The 23,773-nt window shown below is 36.9% G+C and overlaps 1 protein-coding gene across 1 annotated transcript in view; it reads left to right on the top strand.

The window, feature by feature from the left end:
• The first annotated feature begins 2,060 nt into the window (after positions 1–2,060).
• Positions 2,061–23,773, top strand: part of UHRF2 (ubiquitin like with PHD and ring finger domains 2) — a 67,476-nt gene continuing 45,763 nt past the window's right edge. Inside the window, exons 1-3 of the mRNA XM_011367717.2 lie at positions 2,061–2,263; positions 7,823–8,056; positions 16,607–16,866. Coding sequence (XP_011366019.1) covers positions 2,111–2,263; positions 7,823–8,056; positions 16,607–16,866 — 647 coding nt within the window. The 5' untranslated portion in view covers positions 2,061–2,110. The remainder of the gene's footprint in view (positions 2,264–7,822; positions 8,057–16,606; positions 16,867–23,773) is intronic.

The raw sequence follows: 23,773 nt of genomic DNA, 5'->3' as shown, positions 1-23,773 counted from the left end.
TTTGCTTAAGCACTCTCTTCTCTTTGGGCATTCTCTGCTTATCTAAATCCTCTCCATAATAATAGTACAAAAATAATTTGTGTACTACCAAGGGATAGGCTATTCATTATGTTTTAAGCATCATTTTACATTGAGGAAATTGAAGCAAATAATTTGTTCAAGACGACAGTTTAATAGCAAAACTGGGATTACAGTTCAGATCTATCTCAATCCATGAACTGAACGTTTAAATGCTGCTCCCATTACAATATACCATGGAACTCAGATCATTCTAGTCCCCCTTCTCTCATCTCTAATTTCTGTTTTAACCAACAGACTGTTTAGTACTAAATTATTCTTTACTATTTTTATTTTTCTAAATCTTATCTGAACTCGATTGTTCAGATGAACTAGCAGGCTCATTTCCTTATGCGCTTTCTCGGAAATTCATTGTGAATAGAGGATTAAGAGAAATTCTTAATATGCCTTCACAAGGACATAGCATATTCTTATAACAGCGAATAGCTATTCCTTATTGGGACCGGTTATGTGTGCTTTCCATATCACTATCATTGCATTTACACATATAGTGAATACTCAATATTTGCTTTACTTAAATCAGAAACAGATAAGGCGAACTATATATTTAGCGGATACAAGTGAATGTAAAATTTTCAGCAAGAGCAAAGGCCTGAAATATGCATACATATTCCATTTTTCCTGTCCCTTCCGTGTTGGGCCATCTTTCATAACGGACTTCTCTGTACTTGTAATTAATTGGTTGCTCTACCCTTATGGTGATAATTAACACCAGTCTCAACATTCAAGTCACGGATTCTGGCAAATAAAAAGTCCAAGTTTTATGTATATATATGTTCGCAAATGCTTTCTTATGAAGACATATTTTCTTCTTAAAGAAGCTCACTGTTAGGTAATAGGCCTATTTCTAAGAATTTATTCCTAGTAGGATATTTGGAGTTCTTTTTCGGAGGCGTGTAGTTTTGCATCTTTTAAAAATGTTTTCCATGACTCCGCAATCCCGTAGGCCAAAGGTACACTAAGTTGTAAGGTCCACAAAAGGAAACGTCCGGTTCTGACTAGCGGCCTCCGGGTGGCGGCACCCACACCACTATGGCCAGATGTCCGAGTGTGAGCGTGGCGGACCGGAGAGGGCGATCCCAGCAGGACCCGCGGCCTGTGGGGCCGAGGCCGCCAGCCCAGCCCAGCTCAGCGGCGGGAAACCCCAGGAAGTGGGTTTCCGCGCGAAGGTAGCGGTCGGACTCGGCGGGAAACGAGTTCGCGAAGCACAAGGGTCCCCGGAGCCTATACAGGGCGGGCGCCCCCACCAAGGCCGCGTGATGGACGGTGTCCCGGTGAGCGCGGTAGTGCGGGCTCATTTCCTTATGTGCTTTCTCAGAAACTTAGGCCGTGTCTGTCCGCACTCCCCAATTCATGATCATACATGTGAACGTCAGTTTCTTATTTTTGGTGTTTATGAGACCACAGAACCGTATCCGCTAGGCCTGAGGAGTCGCTCGCTCGCAAGGTCCCGAAACCAGAACCAAAACGGCAACCTGTGGGCAGCCTCGTAACCGCTCGAAACCCGAAGGCTAGAGGGGAGTTATCCAGTACCCAGGTGCAGGCAGAGGAGCAAGTAACGGCTCTGGGCAGCCCCGCCCCTCCGCCCCGCCCATTTTAGTTCCCTCTGGTCTATAGCCACTTCCCGGGCCGCTTCCTCTTTAAGGCGGAGCCCGGCGTGGATCTCGCGAGATCCGGGTTCGCGCCGTGACCTCCATGTGGGAGCTAGAGCTCTATAAGTAAACACTCCGCGCGGTGCAGACAAGGCTTCTTCCTATTTGTGAGGCGGGGGCTGCGGCAGCAGCGGCGGCGCCTCCGACTAGTTCCGGTTTCCTTTCCTGCACAGCTCTGCTGGGCGGGTGCGCGGTCTAGGAGTCGCGGCCGCCTGTCGGGCCTGGCGTCTGGTCAGTCTTCCTCGCTTGTGCGCGCGCTCGCCCGCCCGCCGGCAGCGGAGAGTCGGTGCCGCTAAGGAAGCGGCGCTGGCCGGGTGGGGTGCAGCGCCCTAAGCGCAGGGGGAGACAAAGCAGAGCCGGCCCCCTCTCCCGGCGCCAAGATGTGGATCCAGGTTCGCACCATCGACGGCTCCCAGACGCGCACCATTGAGGACGTGTCTCGCAAAGCCACAATTGAGGAGCTGCGTGAGCGGGTGTGGGCGCTATTCGACGTGCGGCCCGAGTGCCAGCGCCTCTTCTATCGGGGCAAGCAGGTGAGACGCGCCCACTGCACCCCTCGGGAGCCCCGAGCGAGGGCAGCGGGGCGCCTCTTCGGACGCGTGGGCTGGGCGGGCCAGAGGGCTTAGTGCGCCGCGCGCGCAGATTGCCCCTGGTTCCACTTCGGGTGGGCAGCCCCTGAGCCACAGGAGTGCGGGCCTGGACCCGACGAGGGGGCGCAGAGGGGTCCCCGTCAGTCCCGAGTGCAGGTGCGCCCGGATGGGTCAGAGGTGGGGGCGCCTAGAGCACGGCGACTTCGCCGCCCTTGCTCAGCAGGGCAGCAGCCGCAGGAACAGCCCGCCAGAGCGCTTGGGTTCCCTCGATTCCCGCGCTCAACCGGGTCAGGAGCTCCTGGAGGGCGGGGAGGTTAGCGGGCTGTGGCGGCCATGCCACAGTGCGGGTGGGGAGGGCTCGCGGCTCTGGCTCCCGGCAGAGCTTAGCCAGATAACGGCTCTCATCGGTTCCGTGGCTCTTCCGCGCTCCCAGCTCCCAAATAGAGGAGAAAACTTATACATTGCTCGCTCTGGGCACAAGAACCCTAGCTCTACTTCCTCATGTGGAAGAGATTTGTAAACACTGAAGATTCGCAGGGTTTCCAGAACTTATGGCACCCCTCCCTCTCCTCTCCTAGAATTGGATCTGTCTTGGAGATTAGAGACCTGGGCTAAAGGAGCTATTGATGTAACCCGGGACCAGATTTAAACTGCCCAGTACAGACCAGAGAGGGTTATTATAGGCTACAAGGGAAAGGAATGTAAAAGACTACTTTGCTTTTCTTCTCACCTTCTAATAGTCCCCTCACCCAAGTTTTTACACAGTAACTGGAGTATAGTCAGGGGTACATATTTGAGGGTGAAAGTGATTTTGGCGGTGTCTTTGAGCGTCTGTAGTAGTTGTATGGTATGGCCCTGGTCTGGCCCATTAAAGATTTGACCCAGACTCATCCTATTTGTCTTTTTTTTTTGTCTTTTTAAAAAAGTTAATCCACTAAAAAAGTTGGCCTTTTCCCGTTGATAGATCACAGTTTGGCTCCCATCATGTTGTTTTAAATAAATGTAGCTTTCTTTGATTTGGTAGTGATCGTTTTCCTACAGCCACAAAGGATTTGAAAGGAATATTTTCTGTCCTTAATACACTTACCCTTCTAAAACTGCCCAGAAATTTCAAAGTAACAAGATTAAACTCTGAGAGAGTGAGCCAGGGGATATTTTAATTTGTCTTTAAATAAATGTAATAGCATCTTTGATATGTGCTTGCAGCCGGTTTATATTGATCCTTTAGTGTTTGACTTGCAATAAAAACAGCTGTTCAGGTTTGTTGTAGACTTTGCTTTTGAAATAATTGTGTGTAGTAAACACTATGTAGATTTATATTGCTGCGCTACCAGTAGCTGATACCTTTTTATATATTTGTCAAAGGTAAGAAGCATGTGATTGTCTCCTGAATTTTATTTTCTAGCTAAGAACAATAATACATGAATTCCTGGGACACTTTAGTGACTTCAGCACCAGTGATAGAAATAACACATGAGAATGTATTTCTGGGCAACACCCTTAAAGCCTAATTATCAACTATTCCAAAAGAAAATATGCACCTGGATGTCTTGGGGAAAAGGTAGAGATTGGGTTATATTCAGGGCAACAGAGTAGACTTTCAGTAAACCAGGAAGCTGGTTCCAGGTTCAGGGCAAAACAGTTGAGGATAACAACTTTTCGTATTTCTTCCCTCAGCACAGTTGATTACTTACTACTTAGATTTCTTCAACTCAGTGATAAACCAATAAGGATGAGGAATGGACCTTTGGTGCTCCATTGAGTTGGAGATGGAAGGAAGATACTGCTCCACCTGGGTTTACTAATTTATGAGCTTACAAGTAGCCATGGCAGTGATTATCTCCATTCTCCTTTCCTCTTGGGAGTCTACAGTCCATGCACAGGGTAGTGTGTCTACAGCAGGCAACTACTGGATTGGTGTCACAGGGCTGCTCCTATACTGTAAAGTGCCTTTATTCTTATTAGAAAAAGGCCCCCTTTTCTCAAGATGATTTACTGCAACATGGTGAAAAATATAAAAACAAATTTACAGTGTCTTATAATGTAAGTGGTTTCCTTCCCCCTTTTCACCATTTTTATTAGGTGTGCTGCTTTTAATTTTTCATATATATATTAGAATCACTTGTTGGTATTTATTACAGATGCTCAGCTCACCCCAGAATTGCAAGTAGTTGAATTTAACAAGACCCCATGGGAGATTCTGATGAACACCAGAGTTTGAAAATGAAAGTTAAAGAGTAGTCATTCTCCTACTAGTTTCTTACTATTCAAAGTGTGGTCCATGGATCAGTAAGACCAGCTTCATTAGTATCACCTGGGAGCCTCACACCAGACTGAAGTAGAATCTATTTTAACAAGGTCCCCAGGTGAACTGTATGCAAATTAAATTCGAGAAGCAGTGTAATTGACTCCACTTTTGAGGGTCAAAATAGGGAGCAGTTTTTCAGGACTGTAAATTCTAGTTAGAGTAGGATAACCTCATTTGGATATTCTTCCCGGGGTTTGAGTGTGACGCACCCTGGGGATTGAGTTTTTCATATCTTTTGAGAATCCAGAGCTTTTCCTACTTTGAAAAGATTCTCTACTTTGCTTGCTTTCTTTTCCTTGTACCACTTAGGGATAGACTTAGAATAGATGGTAGATGTGGGGCATGAAACAGCTGAAGAAAAACCGAGTAGTTGCCTTTTCCTCCTGGGGCCCTTTGTTTTCACACAAAGTAAAAATGTTTGCCTATTTAGAGAGAGAAACACTAAGCTATCAAGGCATTCTTACATTATATACCTGATGTGAAAGATAAATGAATGTTACTAACTTAATGCCCTCCACTTGCATGGTAATCACTAGCCTCTTGGGAATAACTTCCCCGCTGCCTTCTCAGCCACTGCCTCTTGGTGTTTCCTTTTTAGTTTTCCCTTGCATCACTATTACCATTCTTCCTGTTAGCTGGAATTTCTTCCTTCAGTCCAGTAAAAATTCAAGAATGCAGTCTGGCAAAACAAAATTGTAGGACCGTCTGCCTCTCTAGTTTTATAAGTCCTGCAGCCCCCATCTTTTAAGATGGCAGTTCTCAAACATTTTCTGCTATGAGACATTGATGGACTATAGTTACATGTCTGAAACTCTAATTTCTAAGTGACCCAATCCCTTTTTCCCCACTCAGCAAAATTTAAGTGACAAGTGACTTTCAGTCTGCACTTTCATTAAATTTGGGTGAACTTCAATGCTTTTCAAGTAACAGATCATTCCAACATTCTTCACTTAGCTGTGTGGAACTTGCTGTGCAATGGATGATAACTTTTAGGAAAACTGGATACCTATGAATTAGGGAAGGGAATGGATAATCTGTTAAAGTGGCTCTCATAGTAAGCGTGAATAATTAGAGGAAAGGTGATTACATGCTAAGGTGGGCCTAACTTCCATTGTAGGCATTCATGCCTTAATATGCTTAGTGTTTGTTTCACTCTGACTTTCAGACATTGCTTTTCCTTTCAGACTGAGTACCCCTTGAAGCAGCTTGTGTTTACTCTTACTGATCGCTTGGTAGAAGCTAGTCAAAGGGATTGAGTATAAGAATGCCCTCAAGGTCCCTCTGACTCTTGTACCTCAAATTTCAATGGAAAATGTTTATGGAAACACTTTGGATTTCCAATTATTTCACTACTTTAACTATCTTCATTTTGGGAAATGCCTACCAGTTAATTGGCATGTTCTGTGTTGTAGAGTTTATTTTCTATGTTAAATACTTCTATTTTTTATCATTGTCATAATATGCGGCAGTTGTATGTTTAATCAAGTTGTGTTTTTTTAGCTGTTCCAGAATTAGTGCGTTCTTTCTTGGGGCTCGTGGGGTGCTCTTGGACAGTGTCAGAATGAAGGTGTGAATGTAGTTTTTTGTTCCTTTTTTTCTCCAGGAGTTAAGGATTAAAGGGAGTTCTTGTTTGTTTGTTTTTTAAATAAGGTAAGCAGTATTAACATTGCCATCTCTATAAGGGCTTATCTTTTTACTGACTTTTGGGAGTCTCCTTTGGCTTATTGGAATAAGCATATTAACCAACATGTGAAATAGTATCTAATTTAATTCCTCCACTGAAAAATTTGTGAATTTCTTGATCCCTTGTTCTGTTTAACAATTGTGAACACCTGTAATGTGCAGGATTGTGCTAGGTGTGTTCTTGGGCCACTTGAATTAAAATTACTTACCTGGTTCAATAGTATATCGTTCAGGGACAGACTTTCCTTCCTTTTGGTTGACTTCTCAAACATTGTCTTATTGTGATAGAGTTGTAGATGGTGACAGGTATTACATACAAAGAGGAGGAAATGAACAGTGATTAAATTAGTAACGATTCTGGGGAAATGATAGTTCTGATCTTGAAGGAGTTTAGTTTACTTATTGTATCATTGTGAAATGGCCAACTGAATTTCATAAAGAAACAAAATGGAGACTTAGTTTCCTAGGGCTTCTGTAACAAAGTACCAAAACCTAGGTGTCTTAAAACAAATTTATTGTCTTAGGGTTCGGGAGGTTATAAATCTGAAATTAAGTTATGAGCAGAGGGCCATGTTCTGTCTGACAGCTCTAGGCAAGAATCCTTTCTTGCTTCCTTTAGCTTCTAGTGTTTGCTAGCAGTCTTTGGTGTTCATTGGCTTGTAAATGCGTCCTTCCAGTCCTGTGTCTGTCTCCTGTCTTTATACATTTACATCTTCCCTCTGCATGTCTGTGTTCAAATTTCAACTTTTTATGAGATATCAGTCACAATGGGTTAGAGCCCACCCATATAACCTAGTTTTAGCTTGATTACCTCCGTGAAGATCCTGTTTCCAAATGTCACATTCTGAGATACCTAGGATTAGGATATCAGTTATTGGGGGCAGGGGATGAGGGGATGGACACAATCTAATGCATTACAGAGACCTTGCCAAAATATGGGTAAGTTGCAAGATAATTTATTCACTATTCATCCTGGAAGACTTCATGATACAATTTGATAACCTTTACAAATAGATAGAGAACAGACAAGTGGAATAGCATGAGCAAGAATTGTAATTATTTCTGCTTGAATTGTTTTTTCCTGCTTGATTATTTTTAATTGCTGACAGTCGTCAGAAAGAAAATGGTTAACTTAACGTCTTTGTGAACACAAGGCCATAAAACAATTCATTTTCAGAATTTACCTTTCTTGCAGTTGATTCAGGCACTGTTCATTAAAATAAAACTTGATGGGAAATCTGGAGTCACAACAGCAATGATTTTTTTTTTTTTTTTTTTCATTTCAGTGGCTATTAGTATACCTTGTAGTTGGTATGGAATGATTCTTAATTTATTGAGGTCCTGAGATGATGTCAGCATCAGAAGCCATAAAGTAGTAGGAATAGTTTCAAGATCACTAAATCAAAATGCTATGAATTTTATTTTAATAATTCTAGTGGGGCCTTTGAGTAGCTAAAGATGTAAAAAGATCATTTTGAGAGAAACATTTTAATCTTTTCTATTTTTTCTAGTTGGAAAATGGATATACTTTATTTGACTATGATGTTGGACTGAATGATATAATTCAGCTACTAGTTCGCCCAGACCCTGATCTTCCTAGCACATCTAAACAGACTGATGTACAGGCCAAACCCTGTTCTAATAATCCACCTAAAGTGAAGAAAACCCCGAGAGTGGGATCTTCCAGTCAGCCATCTACATCTACTCGTGATTTTCTTATTGATCCTGGCATCGGACTATATAAGGTATGTTGTCTTTAGAATTCTTGTTGTGAGTATACAGATGTCTGTTATCCTCAGGTTGTTGTGAATAAGTATATTGATTGCCATTTGAAAGTAAAGATTGGGCTTTACTTAAACTGTACATACACATTTTACATATACAGTCTAAATAATAAAACAAATGCCTGTGTAATTCCATCAAGGTTAAGAAGTAGAACGATGCTAGTTCCTTTTTAAAGCCTCTTGTGTGCCTCTATCAGAACACGTCTCCCTCTCCAGGAGGTAAACTACTTGTTCTGACTTTTATGATCATTTCCTTGTTTTTCTTTAGGGTTACTAATGTATGTATCTCTAAACAACATGTTTTGTTTTGCCCGTATTTGGATTTATGTAATGGAATTCTACTTTTTTTCAACTTTGAGAGATTCTCATGCATAGAACTGTATTTTATTTTTCATTTTCATTATTCCATTTTGCTAACATGCCACAATATATATATCTAATCTATGGTTATTAGATATTTAGGCTGTTCCCATTTTCAACTTTTAAACAGTTCTGCTTTGAACTTTCTATGTGTAATTTGGTGCATGTGTTCAAGAATTCTCTAGGAATTTTTACCTAGAAATAGAAGTGCTGGTTGTTTACTCACAGGATACTGCCAAACTGTTTTGTTCTATTGGTCTGTTCATCTATACCTGTGCCCATACTTTTCCAAGTACTGTAGCACTGTTTTGATATCTCCTTTTCCTACATCTCCTATGTTTAATTCCTCTATGGAAAGATGCAAACAGATCCATAAATATGGAAAGAATCAAGAAAATTGGCAAAGAGCTATATTTCAAAAGTACCTGGCCTAGGTGGCTACACTGATGAATTGCTTTAAATCTATAAAGAATAGATAAATATGGTGTTACCTAAATTGACCTACAACATAAAAAAAGAAAGCCTCCCATTGCTTTGTAAATTTAGTGTAACATTGATACCAAAACGTGACAGAAAGCACACTAGTATTGATATATATATTGATGTAAAACCTAAGTTATATTTAGCAAATAAAATTATAACTTTAAAAAGAACAGAATACTTTAATCAAGTATAATTCATCAGGAAGCAGGATAGTTTTATTAGGAAGTGTTTTAATATAATCCCCATTAACAATGGGAGCCAGTTAATGCTGTTGTTAATTTAACATCTTTCTAAAAGTGCTAGCTAATACAGATAGGCAGGAAAACAAAATGTAAACATTGGAGAAGGCAAAGTTATTACTTATGGATACCTGGAAAAACTGAGAAAATAAACATTAAAGCTTTATGAGCAATCAGTAAGGTGGCTATTTAAATTCCAGTAGCTTTCCTTGCTACAGTCAGTCAGTACAAGAAAAAAAAAATTGCAGTAACAACAAAGTTTGGAATAAACTTACATGATATGGGCAAGTTGTATATAAATTAAAACAGCACTTTATGTAGTTCTCGCAATTCAGGTGGAATTGTTAATATTGAAAACCCACTTGCCATTTGTCTACATCACCCATTTTATCCCTCTTTCAGTTATTAATGCTTTCTAAGTTGCTATTTTCTTGCAGTTTCCTTTTTAAAGAAACATGTTATTTTCAAACAGCATAATTGGGAAGATACTACAGTTTTCAAGTATTCTATACCCAATTTGTCCTGTTATTAATCTTACATTAGTATGGTACATTTGTTATAATTACAAACCATATCTCCTTAGTTTTTACCTTAAGTCCTTTTTCTGTTCCAGAATCCTATTTAGGATACTACATTACATTTACATTAGTGTTGTACTAAATAGTTGTCACATCTCCTTGGCTCCTCTTGGCCGTGACAGTTTCTCACACTTTTTGATGACTTTGACAGTTTTGAGGCATACTGTTCAGGTATTTTGTAAAATGTCCTATTAGGATTCATCTGTTTTCCTCATTATTAGACTGGATTTATGTATTTTGGGGGAGGAAGACTACAGAGATAAAGTTGTTTTCATCATATCATATATAGGGACATGTACTATCAACATTCTGTTTACCAATTATAACTTAGATTTAACTTAGTGATAAGTAGGAACTTATCACTATTGATGTGAACCATAGTCACCTGGCTGAGGTGTTTATCAGGTATCTTCACTGTGAAGTTACTTCCCAGCCCTTGCACCCTTTTCCATACTGTATTTGAGATGAAGTCACTATTTGCACCCCACACTTAAGGAGTAGGGAATTAATTACTTCTTCCTTGAGGGCCGATTATCTACAAAAATTATTGAGAATTTTTCTACATGAGAGACTTGGCTCTTTTCCTTCACTTATTTATCGAGTCATTTATTTACATCAATATGGATATTTTTTCCCCTGTGTCCCTTTGATATACCCCTATTTTGGTTTTTTGTTGTTTTTTGTTAAAGCACTTTCTGACACTAGGAGCTCCAGGCTCGTCTTGTATATTTCCTGCTCCAATCCTGAAATCTATCATTTCTTTAAGGAGTTTTGGTTCCTTAAATGGAGAATGGTATTTGAAACCAAGCCTAACTTTAGGTATGCTCCTTGCTACTAGGGTATTATTACTTTTAGGGCTCTCAGTTGACAGCAAGGAAACGTGTATAACTCCTCCTGTATATTCATATGTCCATAAATATGTAACCACCTGTAATTTAAATTAATCTTACATTATTTTTAACTTTTTGGTTAAGGGCAAATAGTTTAGAAGCTCTTACTTTTGACTTGATTTGTTTTGAGCAGTGAAGGTATGAATTTGTTTTCATAGGAGGGCCAGCTATCTGAGATTAATCAAGGTTAAACAGTTCTAATCAATTTAAATTCTGTTTAGTGAAGGCCTCAATACCTTGCCATCTTCCCTTCCCCCAATCTGATTCAGAAATGCATCATAAGAAACTACTTCCCGCACTGCATCTTTGCTTTTTATTTTCAATGTTAGTGCTGTGGCTGACTACTTCTAGTTCTTAACTTTTTTTTTAAACATCTCTTACATTTCATATTAATAAGTAGCACTAAATGTTAAGGACTTTAGCTTTGTCATTAGATTTAGTTTCAAATTCCAATTTAGCCGATTCTGAGCTATGCAAATTTGGCAAGTAAATTTTACATCGTCTCGTCTCTCTTCATTTAGAAACACACTTGAAACCTGGCACTTAAATTCTCAAGTCTACTATTCTTTGTAAAGTAATATGTTTAGTCAAACCAGCCTTTCTTGTTAGTTGAAGAGTCTAACACAGATTTATTTCCTTTTTTTTTTTTTTTAATGGAGCTCAGAAATTGTTATAGGCATTTGAAATGTTGACTAGTGACCTTTTCTACATATAGAACTGCTTATTTCTGGATGATTTAGTTATTGAATGAATATTTGAATATCTAGCATATATTTCTATTAGGTGTTAGAAATAGAGGTAAGCAAGTCATATTTTGCCCCCTGCCTTCGTGGAATTTTATTAGACATTGATTTTTTGGCTAACTTAAACTCTTAGAAGCTGCTACATTTTAATTAATTTGTTTTAAATTTGCTTTGAATTTTGCCTGTTTTCTTTAGAGCAAGTCTCTACATAGTATATCATAATTTCATTAAGTTGTTCCTGGAACACTTAAAAATTGGGAGGCTTTTTTTTTTTTTTTTTCGCTTTTATCTTGAATTCTTGCATGTCACTTTTGCTTTGTAAAGATTTTCCTTTTATAGGCATAGAGCTTTCTATAATTAAAATTTCTTTATGGATAAGCAAACAAATTTGGGGGCCTTTCCTCCCTTTTGCATAAAATTTTCTTTGGACCTCATGATAAACAGGTACAAAAAGTGAATTTTCAAATTAGCTTACTCAAAACTGATATAGGTAAACATTTAAACTTAATACATTAAAATGAAATTTTAATCTGAAGTTATTATCTAGTATCATTCTTCTTTTGCCCTATATGACAACTTTGAGCAACATTTGCTTAATTGCAGAGGAACTTTTCCTATACCATAAGGAATTAAATATCACTATCACATTTGGAGAGCCTGTGGAAGATTGTGCAGACTCTGGGTCCATCTATTCCTATTGTACAACACAAATTGAATTACACTGACTCTAGGAAGTAATTTATTTTCTGTAACAAGGTGGACTTTCGAGACCTAAATTTATTTTAATTCTGATTTTTGGATATGAAGCTTTATGTGACTCGCATTAGATCCTACTTTGAAAAGACTATCATCTTGGCCTAAATAGTATCTATTTAGAATGATGCTAGTAAGCTTTTAGGGTCTAGCTCTGTGTGTGACACTGTTAAACTTCTTAAATGTTTTCTTATGCTCAGTGTAGGAGGTGAAAGAGGAAGCTTAATAATTACTAAGTAGAAAATCATGGATATCTTAGTATTGCCTGTCTTGTCTGCAATGCAGCTCTGCTTCTTGATATTTAAGCTTTTTGATTATGGAACTTAATAGACAATACAGAAAAGTAGAGCTTATTGAAATTTGAAGTCAGTGTCTGTAAACACCACCTAAGTTAAATAGAATAGCAGTACCTCCAGGAACTTCCCTCCAGGTGTACTCTCTTAATTGTAATTCCCTTCTCCCTAGTTATAACTACTACTGAAGCTTCCATGACAATTATTTCTTTGCTTTTTGTTAATTTTATCCATTTAACAACCTCTTAAGAACTTTTAACCTGTGTGTGCATCTGAATTTTCCTCTTTTCTGAACTTCATGTTAATGGAACCATATTGCATTTCGATTTGTAACTCTGAAGAAATATGGTGTAATGAGAGAATCATGTTCCAAGTTGGAAAAACCTTTTTCAGCTTAGCTCCCACTTTTAGCTGTGTTATCTCCTGGGGCCAAGTGTATTTCACTTTTGAACCTCATTATAAAATAAGAATGACTTTGTATTGTAATTATTAAAGGAGCTAATGTATTTAACAGTAAACTGCTAATATGTCTACTATGCAGAGTATGGCAATGAGACTATACTCTTGAGTTTTAATGGCTCTTAGCATTAAACATGTTAATACTTAGTTGAAGGAGACAGTTTTGTGCTGTGACATGCTTGCTGGGTTGGCACATCAGATGGATTTTATAACCTAATCTCTAATACATTGCAAGATATGTATTTTATAAAGAAGCTGCGGCTGGGACAAGTTAAATAATTTGTTCAAGGTTATACCTCGTAGGTGATAGACAAGGACAAACCTGTTTATTTGCAGAGCTGGTATGTTTTCCACAGAACATAAAAAGTGCCTAGAAGTATACCCAGTGTATAATACATCCTCAAATATTTGTGCTGGGTATTTTATTTTTTAATGATATCTTGTGTTCCATACTTTAGGATTATGTATGTATGTCAAATAATTGGACATGAAAGACTCATCTTTAAATGTGGCTGTTTTTTTAACATGACTTTTCAGCTCAAATACCCTCCTCCATTAATTGTGTTTTTCTCTTTTATGATATTTTGACATTTTTGGGGGGTGCAGTGGGGGTGGGGGAGGGCTTGCTGGCTGAGGATAGTCTCTCTCTTTCAGGGATAGCTAGGAAGAGACCGTAAATAACTTGTCAGTGAGCCTGCCTTTTGTATACAAACCAACCAATCCGGAGGCCACAATCCTAGCCATCTAACGCAACACACCAATCAATATTCTATACTCTAACCACCCAGGCCAGGTACCAGACAACTAGAAACCAGGTACTAGACAACTAGAAACCATACCTTTAGCCCCAGAGCCTGCCAGTGTTACTCAGATTAGCCAGTGCTAAACTGTTTCTCCACCCTGCCTTGGCATTTACATGGAAAATGCATTAGTCTCTAGGCTTTGCTTTCCCCTTGTTCCTTGACTTTTGAACAATCCTTGTGCTTCTCCTTTGTGGCCCTGCATAGAGTGCCCCCTTCTCTTGGGAAATGTAATTATTCCAGTGGCATTAGCCTCTCCATGTTGTGAGTCACCTCCATAAAATAAAGCCTGGATGCAATTGAGACATTCCACCGCCCCCACACAAATACACATATTCTATTGTCCTCTTTTGTTTTCCTGCTTTTTTATTGCTCACTTATGTCTAATTACATTTCAGTTTGTTTTTTTTTAATAGACTTTACTTTTTAGAACAGTTCTGGGTTCACAGCAAAATTGAGGGGAAGGTACAGAGATTTTCCATATATCCTCTACCTACATACATGCATAGCCTTTCTCATTATCAACATCCCTACCAGGGTGGTACATCTGTTGTACCTACATTGACACAACATCACCCAAAATCTGTAATTTACGTTAGGGTTCACACTTGGTGGTGTACATTCTGTGGCTTTGTACATACTTTTCATTTAATTTCAACCGGGTTACTATGGCAGTATCCTGTTTTCATGTTAATCATACAAGTTTATTCTCTTCTGAACCATCTTCTGAACCTAGGCTTTACAAGAACTGTAACCTCTTGCATACAGTTTGACCCATTTAAATTTGGCCAAACTTTGTCTTTGTAATGTGCAGGAACTTTACTTTTGAATTTAAAAGCATTTTTTCACACAGTTTATATGCTTTATTATGAGTGGTTAATTATACTTAATAGAATTTGTACTTCTTGTTTCCAGTTATAAGGGTTATTCAAATAATGCCTTTATGAGCTAATAAGTTCTCTTATATTTGTTTAAGCAATGGCAGTATTTTTAGATCGACTTAGGTTTCTGTTAACTCTGATTGTATTGCCAAATAGTAAGTTATGCAGACACTAGATCTACATGCTAGTTTCTTATATCTGATATGAAAATTATTTCATTTGTACCTCTTACCGTTCCATAGTACGGTTTATATTGCTGAATATAGTTTTGCTGATACCGTTTTAGTATCAACTCTATGTTCCATTCTCTTCTAGAATAATTGTGTAGTGTTATATGAAACCTCTTAATGTTTTGGTTTACTGTGAAGGAGTAGTAGCCTCAGTTTATTCGGCAAATATGATAACCTTAACATTTTTATTTTTTGTTTTAACTGGTGCTGCCTATAAGAAAATGAAAGGCTTTAAACTTGTCATTGACTATTATTGGAATAAAAAAGTCCACTTAATGCATGAGTTAATTTATGCAACATATACAATGTTCTGTCTCTGATTATTTATGTCTAGCCTGGTTCACCCTCGGGTCTTTTCCATTTCACCTTACCTCTTCATTCTTATGTTACACTGAACCTTGTCTTTCAAGATGTTTCATTGCTACAATGTTCCTTCAGTAGACTATTGTACCTTTTCTGGTAGTGATAATTTTTGATTTTGTATGTATTACTTTTACCTTCTATATTATTAGCTTGGTGGTTTGAAACCTTATATGTTTAATACCTTTTTTCTAAGTTTGTCTTTTAACCTTTGGAGTTTCTAGTTACCTATTTTGTCACTAAGCTTCATGATATAGTAGCAAGAACATAAGCTTCAAGGTCAAGATATCTTCAAACCCTAGTTTTACATTTCATTAGCTTTCACTTGGAGCAGGTTAACTTGTCAGCCTTTGTTTCCTTATCTTGTAAAATAGGAATTATTATTGAGGTTGTTACAGTTAGACAAACCTAAGTAAAGGAACCTTGCATAGTATCTGACATGTGGGTATTTAACTTTTATTATATTCTGCCTCCTCACCCCTGCTCCATCTGTCAGAATTCTTTTGGATACCTTAAGTGGTCTCTTACACCTTCAGGAAGAGCCAGCTTGATTAGGTGATGATCTAGTATTAGTGATGGCATTTTTTTTCTTTTAGGGACTTTAAAAAAAAAAAGTCGAAAGGACATCTTTTGGTTATTGCTCCTGAAAGGGCCTTGACCTTTAGACTAATTTCCTCAGAATATTTTAGGGGAGGATTTTTTTTTTTTTTTTTTGGTAAACCGGCTTCCATATTGTAACTCTTAACTTGTGTTGTACTGTTTTCCTTTTGTCAGATTGCACGATTTAATTCTGGATCATCTTCTAGACTTGACTACATCTGTTTTGCATCTTATAGTTCTGTTTTTTTTTGTTTTACCTTTGTTCTTTGAAGTACTAAATAATGTATTTGTTAGTGAGTTATTAACTGGTGGTAGAACTTAGCCCATTTTGTATAGATGTGTTCACTAGATTCTTCCCTTTGTACGTGTGCATAATTCCTTTATTTTTGTTTTATTTCCTGTTTAATACTTAACTTATAGTCAGTCCAACCAGAAAACAGTAATCTTTAGGAATCTGAAGAAATTAATGGAACAAATTAATAATACATTCATAACACTTTAAAGTCTAGCTTTTTGTTAGTGACATTCTTACTGAATTTCTTGCCAGAACGTTCTTGAGTACATAAGAATTAAACTTTTGAAAGTTTAATGTAGACATGGGAGTAGTTAAAGAACACACCTTTTTCACTGAAGGAAATTTGGAGGAAAGTTAATTTTCATACTAGTAAATAACAGATTTGATCCAAAAAAGAATAGTTTTAATCTAATCTTTGAAATAACTTTAAGCATAAGTAGCTGTAAATATTGTTAACCATGATAACTATAATAACTTGAGTTATGTTAAAGTTTTTGAAGCCGTAGATGAAATTAAGCTTCATTAACTCATTTTAAACTTTTTTTAGGTAAATGAATTGGTGGATGCCAGAGATGTCGGCCTTGGTGCTTGGTTTGAAGCACGTGTACATAGTGTTACTAGAGCTTCTGATGGACATTCACGTGGCAAAACTCCACTGAAGAATGGCAGTTCTTGTAAAAGGACTAATGGGAATGTAAATCATAATTCCAAAGAGAACACAAATAAATTGGACAATGTACCCTCTACGTCTAATTCAGACTCTGTTGCTGCTGATGAAGACGTTATTTATCATATCGAGTATGATGAGTAAGTGCTCATGCTATTGAGGACTTCATTCATGTTTTTGTTTATAGAAGCAAAGCCTTCCATTTCAAGATTGTTTTCAAATAACAGTCTTTCTGAAGAAATCATTTAGGGGTCTGTTCAGTCTGTTACCATTTATTTGTTTTGTTTGTTTAACGATTTTAATATAATAAGGGCTTTTTAACACTCAGTCATATCTGGCTTCTAAGTGGTTTATTGTTTTCAGTATCTTAATATCTGGCTTAATTTAATATGTAAGGGTTTCTCTCCCTTTCTTCCTCTATTAGGTTTTTTGATATTTATTTTAATATTTTAGAAAATATGTAATAACATTTAGATTAATAGCTGTTAGCATGAGGTTGAAATATTTTTTAAACAGCTTGAGATAATTCATATTCAGTGTATCCATTTAAAGGGTACAGTTCACTGTTCTTTAGTGTATTCACAGGATTGTGTGTTACCACAACTACCATTAGAACATTTTTATTTCCCCCACCCCCCAAAACCCATACCAAGCAGTAACTCCCCAGTCTCCCTCCCCCAATGAAATGTTTTTAAATGTTTATATGAAACCAGTATTAAGAACTTGCCTTGATTCTAACACTGACTTGTTTTATTTACCTATTTTCAAAATCCTATTTAAAAGTTACAGTTGGGACAGATTTAGTATTTATTCAACACACTAAGTGAACTTAAGTCCTCAGTCAAATGATGCCTTAATATGAATGGAAAATATACTACCAAGTGCTTAATGAGCACGAGTTTGAGATCCTAAAGTGGTTGTGATTTTTTCCTACCACGAAATGGTATACAAGACTTTATCCACTCATATTTTTCAGGATACCTGGAAAAGGGGTCAAAAGTAGATGCCCTTTAATTTTTACTTCTCTAATATTTCTTAAATGGTTGTGGCTAATTTGCCAACATAGCTTATTTCAAATGAGCCTTCATCCTGCTTTTTACCATAGTAGATGGTAATGGAACCAACAGCTAGAATGAATATTAAGATCTGGGATTGGCCAAGACTGGCAATATTGGTAAATCGAGGCTGAGATAATTGGTGTGTTGATAGCAGTCTCTGGGTTTCTTAACATCATGGCAAAGAGGCAAGATACTGTAGTAGTGAGGGACTTTAGCTGTCTGCATATCTACTGTCAACAAGTAGAGTTCTTGATTTGCTTTGCGTTTTATTTCTTGGAGAACAGAATAGTTAGGAAAATGATCTGTGACCTGATTCTGTGATGGGCAATAAAGGAGTTATTGTTTGGCAAAAAATATTGGATGGAATGACACAGCATAGAGATGGGGTCAAAAACTTTAAACGCTAAATGAAAGTTTATTAAATTTTTGCAGTTTTAGGAGCTCTTAGTTTTGGAATAAGACTCGCCAAGGGATAAGCCTGAGTTTGGTATAATATTAAAGCCCACAAATCACAGTACCTTAGTGTTTATTTGGCTACTTTTCTGATGAAAGAGAAATTTATCTTGATTAGAATGAATGTTGGTAAAGCCAGCATGAATGAGAGGACTAAAATGATGTCTTAAATAATTTTACATGATGAAATTAAATATTTCAGTGATGGCAATTTAAAGATATGATAACTGAACTTTCTTTGAAAAATGAAAAATAACAAGCTTAGTGGTAGGTAAATGTCATTCATACCTTTAAAAAGAGAAAAAGACTATGTAAAATTAACTATACGATAAATAAGATAGATAAGCTTCTAAATAAGAGTCCCAAATAACGAAAGTGGTGTAAGCACTTAGAAAGAATTATGGTGACCCAATATGGGTGTGATAACAAATCCTGTTAAAGTTTCATTTTTTGTGGTTATTGGAAAACTAAGTTAAAAAAAAAAAACTATTGCAAAGTACATGTTGTTTTCAGTAAGTTATTAGACAGGTTCTTCCTTAGATGGAGGGTGCATTAAGGAGAGCTTAAGGAGTGTATGGCTTATGCAGTAGAAGTAGAGATTTTTATTGAGTAAAAATCCAAGTGAGTCAGTGTAATGTGGCTATCAAATAGTTACATTGTAAGGATGTTTTATTAGATTTCTAGAACAAGCCCAGTGTACTGGGCTGGTTATTCCCTACTACGTGGAATATTTTTCATCTCCTGTGTTTTAAGAACAATACCAGCACAATCTGGTGCATCTTCAGAATAGAACCCAGAATGTAAAAATGTAAAACCATCATGAAGAGTAGCTGAAGGAACTAAATACTTAGCTTGAAAAGACTTGGATCATGATAACTTCCATATTTTAAAAGCTCCGTCTAGAAGGAAGTTCTGTACAACATAGAAGGTAAGATCTGGTTAACCTAAATTTCCTACCAGTCAAATCACTGAAGATAGAGAATAATCCACCCTGAGAAGTTGGCAGGAAACAAGCATTGACCATCTTCCAGCATAGACTGGGAGAATTAGTAGAAATGTTACATTGCAAAGAGAATTTATAAGGTTAGAATTATTGGATTAGATGCCTTCTGACTTCAGGATAACTTTTACTTCCAAGACAGTATTTCTCAGATAACTTTTTGCACTTTAAATTACTGAATGGACTTTAAGTACTTATAGGCTATCATCCCAATCCATTCATAATATTGATTAATTATTATTATTACCCTCAATGAACTAATTTCATTTTTCTCCTACCTAGAGTAAGTTGAAAGTAATCTCTGAAAATAAATTGAAAATTAATCTGCCTCATTAATAATCATATCTCCAAACCTCTGAGTGCAGCAGTGCAATTTGAGCAAGCTGTTATTTAGCCAAGGCAGGAAGGAATTGTACATGGAACCAGGGAACTTGCGTCAGGAATTCTTTTGGGCTATGCAGTGTCCGTCAATTTTAAATGGCACTGTTTAAAGCTATTTTTAAAGTGACCGACAGATCTAACATGTTACCAGACCAGATGAATTCTCAGTCTTTGCAGTGAACCTCATAAAACAATTGCTGGCCCAGAACAAGATAAATAAGCACATATACTCTTGCATCCTCAATCCCCAGTCTAACCAGAGCAGAGTTAAAAACAATTTTTAATCTCTGAGAAATGATAGGTGTTACACATTTATGTTACTTACTAGGTAGAGAGGTTTCAAAAACAACCCTCAAAAGGCCAAATAAAATCTGGTAGTGGACATTGTTCTGAAATATAAAGGAAATCATTTATTTCTTAATCTTTCTCCACTTTTCCTCAGAATTATAGAGATAAACATTGTAAGTTCATAAAAAGCACTTTATGTTAAGAGATTGGTTTGAAATGTTTTTTGAGTTTTATTATAAGTGTCTCTCTCCTGTAGATTCTGTGATGAACACAGACTAAATTGTTGAGGGCTTCTTGTGAAGATTTTATCAGTCATAAGGCCTAGATGAGGCTTCTCAGCTTTGATTCACATCTTACTGTAAATAGTATAAAGCAAATTTGGAATTAACATCATAGTGCATAGTACGAAGTAGATATTTGTGGTGTTTTCTTCCTGATTGCTATTCTGTACCACTCATCTGTTGTCACCTTTGTCTTAGCAAGGGCCTTGTATTTTTAGAACTTAGTTAATCTAGTAAGTACTTGGGGAGAAAGAGTTGGCAGTAGAAATATTTAGACTTTAGAAATTTAGATTCTAAATGATTCTTAAGTCCTCCTTAAGATTTTAAAGTGGACATACACAACTTGGCTTTGAGGAGAGCTACCTTTTTTCCTGCCGTTATTATAGGAGAGAGACCATACTTGATTGAAACCTCTATTTTTAGTGGTATTTTGGCATAAAAGGGAAAGTATTTAGAAATGAGCAAATGTCAAGGTAATATAGGCAATTATAAATCATGCAGTGGTTGAGTGTCAATTAAAAGGAGAGAACATCGAATTTTACGTTATTTCATAGTAAGCTTGTACTGTATACTTCCATAGCTTTCTAAAAGTTGTGTTGATTCCCATCAGTTATTCTCTCTATAGTTATTTGGTTTAAAACTTTCGAGAGCCCTAACATCTGAATTCACAAAGCTATGACTCTAATCTTGTAACAGTAGAGACCCTGAAGCCATTGTGATGAAGAGAAATGATGTTGACTAAAAGGAAGAAGTAGACTTAGGAAAGGACAATTATTTCCTTAGCATTTCTAGTAGTTTAATATGTCTATGGCATAGCTTACAGCAATTTAGATTACGTTAAATCTCGTGTGCCAGACTCTGAGCTAACTTTTTATGTGCATGTTCATGGAATCTTTAGCATCAATATAATGTTAGTTACATTAGCTCCCATATGAAGAGACCAAAGCTTAATTATCTAAGTTGCAAAAGTTCACATCTATTAAATGATCTTATTCCAGAGCCCCAGAGTTAACCAATAGGCAGTATTTCCACTCAGCCTAAATAAACATGGTACATGTAATTGGTAGTAGCCTACACTTCTGTTGCCGTCAAATGTTTACTATTTTGTATGACCTCTAAAGACTTGCTCTAGATGTTTTTTGGGATTTAAAGCAGTCAGCACACTTACAGCTTCTTCTGTTTGGTTAAACCCTAGTTATGTAAGCAACTGAGGCCACCCTATTGAATTTACTCTTTATACTTATCACTTGGCTGCTTTATCAGCAGATAAAGGCTAAAATCCTTATCCTGCTTTTGTACTAAGAAACATCTGTTCTCAGTGGGCTTGGTTTAGATTCCTTTTAATTAGCTAGCACAGTGGTTCTCAACCCTGGCTACACATTAGTTGTCTAGGAAGCTTTAGAAAAATAATAGTGCCAAGGACCTACTCTCAGAACTTATGGTGTAATTGATGTAAGGGACCTCTAGACATTGGTGTTTTCAAAAGTTCCCCTGTGCTTCTAATGTGCAGCCATGATTGAGAACCACTGTCTTAGACCAGTGGTTCTCAAGTATAGTCCTTGGTCAGCAGCATCAGCATCACTTGTTAGAAATGCAAGTTCTTGGGCTCACTTTCTACGTAATAAATCAAGTCCTGGGGGTGGCCCAGGAATCTGTTTTAATAAGTCCTCTGGGTAATTGTGATGCATACTCATGTCTGAGAACCACTCATTGATTGCCTTTAGTCTAGTCTTATCAGTTGTTATCAGGCACCAGCTACTAAAGAGCAATATTGGGGAGAGGGGTTGATAATGATAGTTCAACTAAATATAGTAAATATATTTTATTAAAGGCTAAAGATGATATGTAATACCTAATGAGTCTGAGTATGTATCTTTATTGTAGTACATCTCTAGGTGGTCTATGGGTTGTTGATTTTTCCATTTTGTATCCATATAGACAAAATTATTAGAATTAAGTCTTTTTCTAAAAGAAATTATATTTCATTCAAGCTAAATGATCTGTATATGACATTAAATGAGGGACCGTTTTCACTATGCAGTTTTTATCTGTACTAACTTTGCATACAAAGTAATGTCCATAATGTGTTTATGGTAAATTTATCTATTATGATGTGTTGGTAAATGCCTGAGTGGGGGAAAGTACTCTGTAATGGTTGAATATTTGTTCTGAGATCTAGTCCTGGTTTTTCTGTTAAATTAGGCTCTTAAATAAACGAGTCAGTCTTTCTAATCTAAGCTTTCTGAATTGGATATAGTGTTAAACAAGATCTCAAAATCTCCCCTGATACCCTCTTGCTTCTAAAAATTCAACATGTACCTTTAATCTTACAGGCCATTTGAAAAGGTGAATTTGAGAATATTGTTCTTGTTAGTGATTTGCCTTCTTTAATTGCTTTATTAAATTTAGTGGCCTAATTTAGAGATCTTGATTTATAAAATTTAGCTGATTTCTATAAAAGAAAATTAAGCTAGAAAACACCTTGTCTGAACAAGGAAGTATATATTTAAAGACGGAAAATGCATATGAAAGTTATTTCTGTCGTATCTTAATAATTAATGTTGCTAAGTTGAAATCTTTAAACATGAGTAAATTATTGCTAAGAGTTTTCATAATGACATGAAAATTACTATATGATCTTCCATGCTCTATAGTGTTCACATTAAAATAGAATTGTCAGTTTACCTCAGCAACAAAGATTCTTTTTGTTGTGACTTTTTATTAAATAATTCCAGAGTACCCTATTAAAAATATAGTAGCTTAATCCAGTAATTCTCTTGTTAAAATAACACTGTATGCCAGGTACTGTACAAGTACCTTACCTGAATAACCTCATGTAATCCTCATTTTAAAAACTTAATGAAGTAGATACTTTTTATGTGTAAAGTAGGAATAACCGAAATTTAGAGAGATTAAGTCACTTGCCCAGTGTTGGGCAGCTAATGAATAAATGATAGACATGGATTGAAAAAAGACATACTTGCAACCACTCTACCAGACTCTCTCATTTTGAGAGAAGCATACTTATAAAATATTATAAAATGTTTACATAGACTATATTGGGTTGCTTACATAATTTAGAAATTTTCTGTCAATCTCTCTAGTTATGATGCTTTCACAGAACACATACCTTAAACCAAAGGTTCTGTACCTGTCCATAAACGCCTGAGTGTTTTTTTTTTCCCTGTGGCAAGAATCCATAGCTCATTAGTGTTGACAAAATTTCAAACCAAATAGATTAAACTGCTGCTTTTAGCACAGTGTCAAGGCTCTACCATAGTACTGAAATCAAATGCAGATGTCATAATAGCACTTAGGATTTGGAGAGTAATTTATGCTAGGCTATAACTAAAAGCTCATCTGGCAAATGTCTTAAGATAATGTTATCATTGCTTCTAGCATTCTTTAAGATTTTTTGAGATATTCTCAGCCTGTGGCACATGCTTTTGAGTAGCTTTAATTATGGCTACTGCCAATAGAAGTCAGGGAGCCAATTCTGAATTAAATCAAGTAGTATATTTAGATAAAAATAGTTTTTCCTATCAAGTAAAAAAATTGATTTTCTTGAATGTATTGATATAGTGAT

This window comes from Pteropus vampyrus, unplaced genomic scaffold (genome assembly GCF_000151845.1).
Source record: "Pteropus vampyrus isolate Shadow unplaced genomic scaffold, Pvam_2.0 Scaffold136, whole genome shotgun sequence".
Lineage (NCBI taxonomy): Eukaryota > Metazoa > Chordata > Mammalia > Chiroptera > Pteropodidae > Pteropus > Pteropus vampyrus.
Note: the sequence above shows the minus strand (reverse complement) of the source record. Positions and strands in the feature narration are given on the sequence as shown.